The sequence below is a fragment of the Thamnophis sirtalis genome, unplaced genomic scaffold, assembly GCF_051295495.1.
Source record: "Thamnophis sirtalis isolate CommonGarterSnake01/CBP01778 unplaced genomic scaffold, rThaSir2_p1.2 scaffold_8, whole genome shotgun sequence".
Lineage (NCBI taxonomy): Eukaryota > Metazoa > Chordata > Lepidosauria > Squamata > Natricidae > Thamnophis > Thamnophis sirtalis.
The window spans coordinates 69,051,531-69,063,954 of NW_028261388.1; the positions used below are offsets into that span (position 1 = coordinate 69,051,531).

At 36.0% G+C, this 12,424-nt stretch overlaps 1 protein-coding gene across 1 annotated transcript in view; it reads right to left on the reverse strand.

Annotated features, from left to right (window-relative positions):
• Positions 1 to 3,178: 3,178 nt before the first annotated feature.
• Positions 3,179 to 12,424, reverse strand: part of ZMAT2 (zinc finger matrin-type 2) — a 61,450-nt gene continuing 52,204 nt past the window's right edge. Inside the window, exons 5-6 of the mRNA XM_014058875.2 lie at positions 11,655 to 11,800; positions 3,179 to 7,289 (exon numbers count right to left, since the gene is read on the reverse strand). Of these exons, the coding sequence (XP_013914350.1) occupies positions 7,146 to 7,289; positions 11,655 to 11,800 (290 nt within the window). The 3' untranslated portion in view covers positions 3,179 to 7,145. The remainder of the gene's footprint in view (positions 7,290 to 11,654; positions 11,801 to 12,424) is intronic.

Here is a 12,424-nt window from a genome sequence, read left to right on the forward strand (position 1 = left end):
TCTTAGTTACCATACTCTGGTAAACTCTCAAAATTGAAAGACAGCCATGGATGAAAACATACATGGTGATTTACATTATATTTTATTTGGGGGAAGGTTACATGTTGGCTGCCATTAATTTTGATATGTAGAATAAGGTGTTTTTCTTAATTACATTTCCTTTGAAATTGTTATTCTCCTTCAGCACTTGATAAATGCTATACCCACAGTATCATAGCCAAAATGTCTGATGGTGGCAGTATCAAATTTAGTCAGCTGCAATGTCCTTCTCATGCACTTCCTCTTATATACATGTACTACTATAGTACATTATTAAAAGCATATCCTTAGTTAATTGGAGTTAAAGAAGTATAATACTTAACATTTAGTGTATCAAAGTATACAGAAATATGTGGAAAATAGCAAAGAAGTCCTTCTTTCCTTTCCTGAAAAAGTAATGGGGATTTAATAATAAACTGAGGAAACCAGACTGTGAAAAGGGGATTTGAAGGATAAATGGGACTGGAATGTATGAATAGATAGCAAAGGCATTATGTTTTGTGGGAAGTATTAGAGAACAAAATTACAGAAGATAAAAGAATTCATGCCTGATAATCCGGTATGCACAATAGTCCAAATTTAAGAGTGTCTTAAAATCCCTCAGCTTCGATAAGAGAATGTATCTATTGCAGCTGATAAGCAGCTTTGTTTCCCTCAATGTCATCAACTTGTTAAATTCTAATGTCTCTGTGAGGCTTCTTGTTATTATAAATGTACTCTATTGGCTGTATGTATGTATCAGCCAACCGACAAATATCCTTGGAGTAGTTTACAGATGTAATTTATGCACAATTTTGTGTACGTGTGTCTCTCCAAATCATTTTAGAATTCTTTTCATCTGTTATTTTAACCAGAAATTCAATTATTTTGGTATATGAACATTCTATTAGATTGTTGGCATAGACAAACAACTGCATAAGCAATTGTACTGAACAAAATATTACTGTACAATTAAACATCTTCAGTCCATTTTCTCTCCATCTCCTCCATGAGGAATTAAAAAAAAACTGGCAGGAGAAAGGAAGGAGAATTGAAAAATAGCAATGAAGTGGTAAAAGAAGAGACACAGTGTCAGATAGGGAATATATAAGAAAATCTAAAACCAAAAGATTTAATTCTATATAATACAGTCTGCTATGGGAGCTAGATAAAAAGTTAATAAGTTATATTGTGCTTCATCAGCAAACAAACACTCTGCAACTGGCTCATTAATTTTTATGTCTAGGACACAAAGGAACAGAACTTTTCAAGTTCATAAATGACATTCAAGACTCCTAACAGTGTGTAATATTTTACATTCATTTCAAGCCTGCAAAGAGTGCTGAACAATCTCAACCTCCTGCAAGCAGTTGTATAAACACAGGCTCCCTTCGAACACCAGACTGTGGTTTTCTGCCCCTAAAGGGAGTCACTAATGCACAGGGGTCAAAATCAGTTCTATGAAGAACCCACATTCTTCAACGAAAGCTAATGGCCAATTCTTATACTGAATAAAGATCACCTATGAAATATTTGACTGGAATATTTGACTAGAAAACACTGAATTTTTAAAAAGGTATGATTCCTTCAGTGCACATAGTACTGAAGCATTTGCTAGAGCAGTGGCCCCCAACTTTTTGGGCACCAGGAAGTGGTTCCATGGAGAGAGGGTTTTCTGCAGCCTGGAGGAGGTGTGGTTCCTATGCTGCCTGCATTCCTGTGCTTGTTTGTGCAGCCCAGTTTCTGGCAAGCTGAGAACTAGTGCCGGTCCATGGACAAGGGCTTAGAGACCTCTGTGCTAGAGAATAGGGAAACCAGAGAAGAGGTGGTAGCTTCTAGTTGTCAGCCTTAATGTATCCAAGTCTTCCTAAATCTTGCCTTTTCTAGTTAGAAGACAAAACTATAAAAATAGTCACTATTATCAGTCTTCTGTCCTTTGCAAAGAATTGTAAAACCAGAACTTTATTATAGACAGAAATATGGCTGCAGTTCTCTATAATAGAAGAGACATATGTAGAAACATCCTATGATATAAGTATAATCTGCTTGTTCAACTGAATCTAACTAAAATATTGCAGTAATGTGGAAGCTTTCAAATCCACTGGAATTATTCTTTCAGTGGGATTGGCATTCCAAATCAGATGGAAAAGTTTGCAAGTTAATCAAAACTGTTTTTCAGACTATCTCAATGTTTAAAATGGATAGATATAACTTGATACATAATCAAATACTGCAAAAACCAACAGAAAGATTTAATAGTTTGCCAGACATTCTGAAGTTTTAGGGAAAAAATCAGAAAGCAACTGGCTTTAACTATGCTATCTCTTTCTTGATCCAAAATAATGCAACAAGTCATGCTGAAATGAAGTAGCGAAAGTCAGCATACCTAAGACTGCATCAGAACTCTACCTTTCAGAATTGCAGAGCAGGCCATTTTGATGTGTTTAGAATATATTTCTCTTTCATGCCTCTATTTTCTTCAAGATATATCTCAATTAATTTAGAGTATTGCAATCATGTAAAATTCACCTAATTCTAATTTTTAAAAAGGTCTTTGAAAGAAATTTAGAAAGCACACTGCTTTGAACAAGGTGTTTTCTCCCATTTTTGAAAGTTTTGAAAAAATCATAAAACATAGTATAAATATATTTAAATCTGGTTATAATTTATTAGTGACATTGATGATTTCTGAATAGAAATATTAAATATATTTAAAATATCTGAATTTGTCCTTAAAATTAGAGTTGTGTGTTTTTTTTCTGCCCATACACATACTCATATTTGTTTAAAAATTTGCTTTTGTTTTAGTGACTAGTTTTTCTATAATTTCATTTTTGCTAAAAAAAATCCCTTCCGTACTTGTTGAAGAAGTGCATATATACAAAACCTTAGGGAAAAAATCATCCTGATTGAGGACGACAGTAGTTAAAGGAGGGAAATGTGTCATTTTTACAGTTATTACCAATCACATTCATGGATTACATGGACCAACAGTAAGAATAAAGAAACAACGGCACAAGCTTAATTATAAATATTCCTATAATGGTTACAAAGCACTTTCAATTTCCTGATCTGTTAAAACCGGAAAACAAAACTTGCATCATTCTGACTTTATATATCTGCATGAAGAGCAATAAATTACAGAAGAGATAAAATAAACTTACAGGTAATGCTTGTTTAATGACCAGTCACTTAACAACCATTTGAAATTACAATGGATCTCAAAATGTTATGACCTTTTCTAGAGTTATGACTGCCTGTGCACATATAAACAATCACATAATTACACTTTGGATGCTTGACAATTGGCTTGCATTTATGACTGATTGCGGCATCCTGTATTCACGTGAAACGATTTGTGACTTTTTTAACCTGTTTCTGACATTTTTTGCATTCATGAGAATGGATTTCTTTAATAAATACATGGTTCAGTTAATGGTTATGTGATTTGCTTAACCGTGACTCACTTTACAACTGTACTAAAAACTGTTGTAAAACTGAGTCAGGTGACATGGTGACCACTTAATGACTGCAACAATTTATGACCAAAATTTTGGGTTCAGTTTGTGGTCATTAAGAGAGGCCTACCCATAGTGAGAAATTTAATACAGACTTCACCCAGGCTTTTTCTGCCTAACCAAAGAGGTAGCAAATCAGTATCCATTCAAGACAGAATCAGATTTTTAAAAATCACCCATTTCAGCCTATGCAGTCCTTGGCTCCCTGGGAAAAACGTGGCACACAGAGACATTGAAAAAGACAACAGAGGAATTCCAGCATGCTTAATCAGATCAGGTAAAGATGAATTATGGTTGAATTATTAGCAGTTGGTACAAAGAACTGTGATTTGAGCAGTAGGAAATCAAAGGGCTAGTTTCAGCACACAAAAAGTTGAATGGGGAATTTGGGATTAATGATCTTTGCAGAAAAACATTTTCTCTAGTTTCTTGTCTAAATATTATTTCTTTCAAGGAAACATTTTTTTTTTGCATCCTTGGCTAGAGGCAGCTCCTGCTGCTGGGAATCCAGCAGGAGTCTGTATCTCTGCCACTACACACTCCATTGCTCTCAGCAAGTGCCCAAGACAAAGACATTCCCCCCACACCACCACTCGGAGAAAACCTCCAGTGCTGGGATAGGAAAAACTGGCAGAAATACTGCATGTGCAGGCAGATGCTCTGGCCCCATAGAGGAAGATGCCCTTAGGCTTGAATAGAGGTAAAAGGTTTCTAATAGGAAACAGGGAAGAAAATACCATGGAAATTACATTCCTTTCTCTACCCACACTGATGCACACATATAGACACTATATTGTGCAGAGGGGTTCCTTCCCCTTTTGTCATATTAACTAGCAATTGATATGATTCTGTAGCTTATTGTGTTATTCTTCATTAAGATAATTATTCAAAATTTGACAAACAATACATTATCAAAACATGTGTAAAAATTGTACATTAGTGCCATTTCCTGTACTGCATGGCTTAAAAGAGCAAACATCTCTATGTTAACCTTTTCAAGAACACAAAAAGAACAATGCTGTATCAAATCAAAGGCCCATTTACAACAGCATTCTGATTCCATAAAGATCAAACATATATAGGAACTCATAAGCAAAATAGGAATGCCATTCACATTTATTTCCCAGCAAATACTAGTCAATCTCTGAGACTAAAAATGAATATACCCACCACTAGAGCTAAGTAGTCATTGATTTTCCCCACCCATAAAGTGCAGATAAAAGGGCTGTGCTTCAATTGCAACAGCTTTTAACAATATGTAGAACAGAGGAATCTCTTTGAAACACACTAACACAGCTAGTATTAAGTTTAGAACATTAGGACAGCATATTCACTGCTCACCTGTATCAGAGATCTCCTGGATTATACTATTACTAACCAAATTGGATCAAGGTACAATAATGAGCACTTTGCAACACTGCTGGCTAGGTAAAATTATTCAAAATGTTCCATATTTTAATGTGCATAAAAGGAATTAACACAGCATTGTATCTCTTTTTTGCACTTCCTCTCTTCAAATTGTCTACAATATTTAGCAATAGGTTTCATTTTTTATTTTATGGTTTGAATGCAAATAGGGACATTGTTGGAATTAAATGTTCATTTCTCTTTGGTGCTGTCAGATCTCTAAAAGTGATATGCCATTCAATTGGGAGGAGGGGAGCCTCGGAGTTAAATCATTAGCTACATCTGAAACAACTGAGTTTTACAACTTTACAACTGGTTTCCTGTCACCGGGAGACTGAAGGTCCCAGCATCTCTGGAGGGATGTTTATGGTAGCCATGTGGGATATATAACTTTGATGTCTAACTAGAGAAAGCCATGGGGACGTGTGCTTTATTGACTCCCAGAGCAGAAAAGTTATGGAAGCATCATCACACGTGTATTGGTCAGAATCTGCATTCGGACAAGGGGGGGGGGTCATTATCAGCTTAATCCCATTTGCATGGACTAAAGGTTTTCAGATGCTGCTTTCCTTCCAATAGTTTCCATCCTGACTGATTAAAGGTTGCTTTTGAAATAATCCATTTCAAGAGTCTTTACTTTCTCAAGTTAGGAGAGAAGCCATTACAGGTGCACTGACGGAATCTGGGGAACATTAAGCAGGTATTTTTTATTTTATTTTGAAGGATCAAGTCTCCAAGGACATTTGAATCTCTGCTAGCAGTGCTACAGGCTTTGTATCATTTCAATGACATCTTCAGTGGGGATTATAATCTGAATTGAAGTGGAAATATCTGAAGCAATGAAGCTGTCAGCAGTCTAAGATTAAGGAATTAAAACAGCAGAAAACATTGTAGGATTTATTCTACCTGTATCTGAAAGAACGTAAGATTTAATTAAAGTGAGGAGAAAAGCAAGAACAATGATCCCATCACTATAAGGGAGAGACTATGAAAATCAGTCATGCTAGATGTAAATCCTCCTAAACCGATGAATGAGTCACAGTGGGGTTGGCTGAACTAAAATTAAGAAAGCAATGAAAATGACACGGGGCATAAACAGCAGCTAGAGCAGCACTGATAACATTTCTCCACTCTGAATCAAGATGGCAAGAAAGCTCCTTTTTCTCTATCAACCCCCCATCTGTTCTGATAAAACTCAGAGTTATCTATTCAATATGGCCAGTGGCAAGATACTGGCAAGGCTCATTCTACTTTAATAGAAAAGAGATTCATCTGGGATTCCTTCTCAACACTTGCATTAAGCCCAAAGGGAATTTTACTATTCTAACCTTGGAAAATCTTTAAACTGGAGATTTCTTTTTTTAAAAAAATACAGGCAAACCCACTGGGGCAATTTTTTTCTTGATGAGAAATTTCTCTATTTTTAGAGCAGAGCACCATTTACTGCTATTTCAGAGGGGGAAAATCAAATTAGCCTAAGCTTACCAGATTCTCAGATAATTTACTATCTATATCAATGAAAGGAGATCAACCAGAACCTTGATCCTTCTAAGTTACCAACTAAATATATTAAAAGAAACATTTCAGCAAGCTAATGGTGCAGACAATAACTTGCTCAGTATATAGATAATAATCTCCAGTGAGTTCTGGAAAATAATAGTGTATATGAATCTATCCTCTCCCCACCCCATATATAAACACTTTATAAAACAGTTTTAAAAAACCCATTGCACTAGATTTTTATGAGTTTATTAAAAGAAAAAAACATGCATGCAATACAAAGTAAAAAGCAAACAGAACTTGCACCAGAAAATTGCAACTGCAGACAAGGCCAAGAGAAATTTAGTGCTTAAAAATTAATCTATAATCTCCACAGAATTCTGTGTGAAATTATGTGTGCATTTCAAGCAGATCTTGAGAAAAGATGTATCCTTAAATAGTCAGGGAATCAAGGGAGGGAAGATATTATTTGATGGTATTTTTATTTGAGATTTAGAGTTATCAATACACAAGCAAACGTGGTGCTATCTTTTCAACCAGGGAAATATGGTAGGGCAGAATCAGTCCCACATGTGTAGTATGGAATTGTTTCACAATTTATATCAGGTAATTTAGATGCAAATTCTTTGCATTGTCTTTCTAGGATTTTGAAGCATCATCAGGACATAAACAGTAGCCATTCAAAATGCAGTTTCTGGCTTATCAGTGGCTTTTCTTAGTTGAGCCAAAACCAGAGAAACCCATTACAGCAGCCATTTCATCGTCCTCTTCAAATGTCAAGTCTTCCTCTGCCCTCCTTTTCTTCTCCCTCTGTTTTTCCTTTTTGTAGGCTTTGGCCTTTTCCTCCTGCAACACAGGAAGTAACTCTTTTTATCCAAACTTGCTTACATTATCAAAATCTTTGAAAAGAAAAACAAACCTCAGAAATTGTAATGGCTCCTCTGGCAGAAATTAGGCAATTGAGACAACATGCTTTCTGGTCTGAAGAAGAAACAAAATGAGTGGAAGAAAAATGGCTCATCCCCAAAGCAACAATGAAAGAAAAGCAACTCAAACACGCAAATACCAAAGTGCCAAGAGAAGATGCTGATTGTATGGGAGAACACTCATTAGCTGTCAGCATCCATTTTTAAACCAATATTGAACATTTGATCTGAAATTAATAGTGATAGAAATACAGCTTTGCTTGAAAACAATCATGTAGATTCTGTATTAATGCCCTGTTACAAATGTGGTGCTGAATGATGCCAGAAGGCAATGTCAGCAGCTGATAGCTCTTGGAACAGCCTGATGACAGCTGCTCGGCAGAACATAAGCTGTGTTTTGAATGGCTCTGGCATCAAAGGACTTCTACAGCTCTAATCAAAATATGTTGTTGTTGTATGAGATTGCAAGACCTGGAAAGCAGCCATGCTTGTGTTGGGAGATGTTGAAGTGGGACTTTGGTTAATGGTTTCTCAGCAGTTGTTAAGGCTGCAAAAGCTTGCATGACATTGCAAGACGTTTTATATTATCTACCCACACAACCAAGAGACCTAAAACATATCTTGAAGTGATTATTAGGGCAACCTGAATAAAGTCATATATACACATATATAGTTTCTATATTATTTTGTGTTTCCAAAATTCCAAAAGCAAATTCTGAATCTCTTATTTTATAAAGATGATCAATACATGGCATGCCAAAAAAAACCCTTTTTCATTCCTACAGCAATGGTTCAATAGCCAAAATAACAGGTTCAAGTTCTCATTCAGATACTCAATTCTAAGTGATTTGACCAGTCACTCTTTTGCATTCTATTTTTTTCTATTCTATTTTTTTTTAAATATACATCCATATTGTGTGTGAACAGAGTTTGTTCTGAGTATCATTCAATTCACAGTAACAATATTAGTAATCGCTTATCACATTTAAATTTAAGTAATCCTCATTCTATTGTTTAAACATACATAAACAAAAATGCCTAATTCCTCATCTTTATCTCTATCTTCATCTCTATTTTTCTTGTTGAATATAAACATTTCTCTATTGTGTATAGGCAAAATTGATTCTGAGTATTTATATTAATCCAATTCATGCTAGCAATGTTAGTGATTTATGTCACATTTATCAAATTTAAGTAATCCTCATTGTATTATTTAAGCATGCATTAAAAATGCCTAACATCTGTAAAATTCTAATCTTTGTTATTTTTATTCATTCTATAAACATTTATATTATAATATTTCCCCTATCTAATTTAATTTTTGCTTCTTTCAACTTACAATCAGACTACTTTAATATTTAAAGGGCAATTTTTTTCTATCCATCATCTCTTCTCCCATGTAGTGCTTCAATCCATATCCATTTTTAGTTCGCCTCCAACATTCCTCATCTTTATCTCTATCTGCATCTATATTTTTCTTGTTGAATCTAAGCATTTCTCCCAGTACAATCTTATAATGCCAATTCTCCCAGATGTCTGCCCATGTCCCCGTCTCCTTATCAAAAGTATCTTCCTGTCTCTCCAATTGTCAATTTGTCTGTTTTATTTTCTTCAGTCTTTCTTCCTTTAACAGCTGATTTGTCAGTCCTATTTTCCTCCAATCCTTGATTTATTTGTTAATGTGGCCAATCCATCAGTTCTTTCCGCTCCTTTTGCTTGCCATTTATCTGGTCTTTCTCTTCATCGAACTGTTGCTTCATTTGCTGATATTTCTGATCCACATTTTTTCCCTGTTCATATTCAATTTGCTGGCTTGAGTAATCCATTTCATCTAGTCTTTCTATTGTTTCCACCAGTTCATGGGCAGTTTGATCTTTATTAATTTCTTTGCAAAATGTTCTCCCTTTTCTCATACCATCGATTGAATCCATAATATTTTGGAACAATGAAGTCATCTCATTAAAAAAGTCCTCATTTCCACAACTGTACCTTCAACTCCAATCATAATAGCAATAAAGGTGAAATAAACAGTAAAACCACAATCTAGTTAAAAAAGAATCCAAATTTCAGATCATCAGAGGATGGGACTCTCCTCTCAAATTTCCATGCTGCCTTTTTTCCACCAGATATTTATTTCACTCAAAAGCAATTTTTTTTCAAAGCAAAGTCAATTCTTTAAATGAGCCAGTTTCAGCATTTACCGTATTTTTTGGACTATAAGACACCATGATTTTGAAGAGGTTTTTTTTTTTAAAAAAAAGTGTTTGCACTCTGCAGCCTCCCAAATCCTCTGCACGCCATGGTTTTTTTAGGAAGCTTGTAGAGTGCTCCTGGGGGGTGTGGGGAGCAAAACCAGGCTGTTTTTTGCTCGTTTTTTTCCCTCCCCAGCCCCCAGCAGCACTTTGTAGGCCTCCAAAAGCCTCTACAGGTCCATTTTTGCAAAGGGGAGGGGTTTCGGTAGGCCAAAAATGATGTATTCAATGTATAAGACGCACTCAGATTTTCACCCTCTTTTTGGGGGGAAAAAGGTGCATCTTATACCCCCAAAATACGGTACTTAATACTCTGATAGACCAAGGTGTTTTCCAAGTTCTTTGAGTCTTTTATTGTAAATTTCCAGGCATATAGGAGCCACTCTTCCTTTCGTCAATAGATGGAACTCTCAATTTACTTTTCAGCATAGATCTCTTTATTAAAAATATTTTCTTTACCGGCTTAAATGGTTATATTTTTAGAATCTCTTCTCAGAATTTTTTTGTTTTGTTTGTTTTCCTTGCACTAATTTTTAAAGAAAAGAAAAATTATCTCACCCAGAAACAATCTCTGTTCACTGACCTCTTCGCTCCTGTACTTTCTTAGGTGTTCTGGCTGTCCCCAGCTTCATGGCAACCATGTTGACCGCCACTGTACCACATTTTTGGAGGAGAGGCGGCTCTCCTCGACCTGCAAAGTGCCCCACTTTGCTTCACCACCCCTACAGTGTGACTATAGCTCCTTTTGAAGCCTCCGAAACGGGGCCGTGGAGCTTGCAGTCCTCGCTTCTGACGCCACCTGACGTACAACCGGTAGTCTACTCTTTTGCATTCTAATTCACATTATAGGTGGATGGAGAAGAGATGTTGCAAGGAAACAAGGATCATCATGTAGGTCATTTTCAATTGACAAAAGATAGCATAAAAATATAGCCAAAAAAGATGCTTTGCAAGGTCTTTCTTTTGTCTTTCTCTTTCTTTCATTCTTTCTCTCTCTCCTTCCTTCCTTCCCTGCTCCATTGTGCTTCTATGCTAAATAGTAAAGATAATTTGCAAAACTATCTTAACATTGCAACCTTCATTAAATATGCATATATGCATGCAATAAAAAACAAATGGTTTCTTTTGCTTCTAGGAAGTGCAAGTACCCATGAGTGGTATTAAAGATTGTCCCATGACTTCTGAAAATCTTCCCCATATCTTCCAATTTCAGTTTTAGGTATAATAAATGTTAAAAAATCAATTTTGTTTTAGTGAACAGGACAGACAACATACCTCTATATTTCTATATTACATATAATTCTAGTTTTTGTCACATCTGGGTTTTAAAAAAGAGGGGGGAATGTCCAAAATATATAGTTTTCCTAATTATTAGAAGTCTTCATATACAATTTCACCAGATTGTGCTGCAAAGTCAATGAAATCTTGAATGCTATATTCAGCCCATTATTATACTGGGGAAATCAAGGAACAAAAAAACCTTTCCTGATCATTTTCAAGACAAGCAACTCTTGGAGCAATATCAGAATATTAAATATGCTGAATTTGGCACAAAGATCTAATTCCATCCAGAACAGCTGTGTGAAACTCAAGGCCCACTGACAGGATATGGCCCACAGGGGGCTAAGATTTGGCCTGCGGGGCTCCCTGGAAACAGGGAAGGACTGGCCCACATCCGAGCTCCTTTTCCCCTTGAGGGTTGCAGGAGGCCATCGCAGCTGGAAACGGAGCTCGGGAGCTCATTTTCACTGGCAGAACACTTGGGCCATCAAAGGTGCCCCCCGAGACCAGTGATGTCAAACTGGCCATGCCCCCCCTACCAGCCCCCCCCTGAGGTAAAACACAATACTGATGCAGCCCTCGATGAAATTGAGTTTGACACCCCTGATCTAAATGATGATCATCATTATTGCTGCACATGTTTTTTAAAGTCAATGTAAAAATGACTCTTCGGCAAGATAATCATAATATAATAACTATCAGCTTAACATGATTACAATAACGTCCTGTTTAATTTATGGGTAATACTTCACCTCTTCTCTGAGCTCCTTCATCCTCTCCTCAAAGTCATAATCCTTCTGTTTCTCCTCCATTTTTTTCTTGTTCACTTCAAAACGTTTCTTCACCTGATCCAGAGTAGAACGCTCTACTCTCATGGACATACCAAGGTTCCTCTGATCTAGAAAAAGTAGGAACCAATTAAACATTTTTGGAATTGCCTAAAAATCTTATCAATACTTTAACAGGCAACACATGCAGAATGTATTGTTTTCTTGTAGGTGAGCAATGGTTTTGCACAAATAAGTAAAGCTTGCTATAAATATTACTTTGAGACTTCTTTTAACTCTGGTGTGTTTTTATTCATTCTCCTAGAATAATGTAAGGGTCCATCCTCACCCTGATCATTATTCAAGTCTATATACCAAGTTAGTTTAGTATTCCTGGGCTTTTGGGGATGGAGTGAGGCTTTTTTAAAGATGCATTTTAGAACACCTTCCTTTATAATATTGATGGTTCTGATAAGCTGCATAAATGACAAGGGATGAACCTACATTTGTTTGCTGCACTTATAACTTTTATTACAGATGGGTGGCTAAGCACTAGGCATTCAATCACATGGTGACTTGCTTGACAGAATTAAAGCTTGTAGGTATAACACGCTATGTATTGTAGTCTGGCAGACAGTGCTGGAGAAGAGCATGTGACCATGTTACACATTGGCATTAAAGAAAGGAAAAATAATCATTCAGTTCTGGAAACCATATTTATGGAGTAGAATGCTGAAATCCATGATTGACAAAGC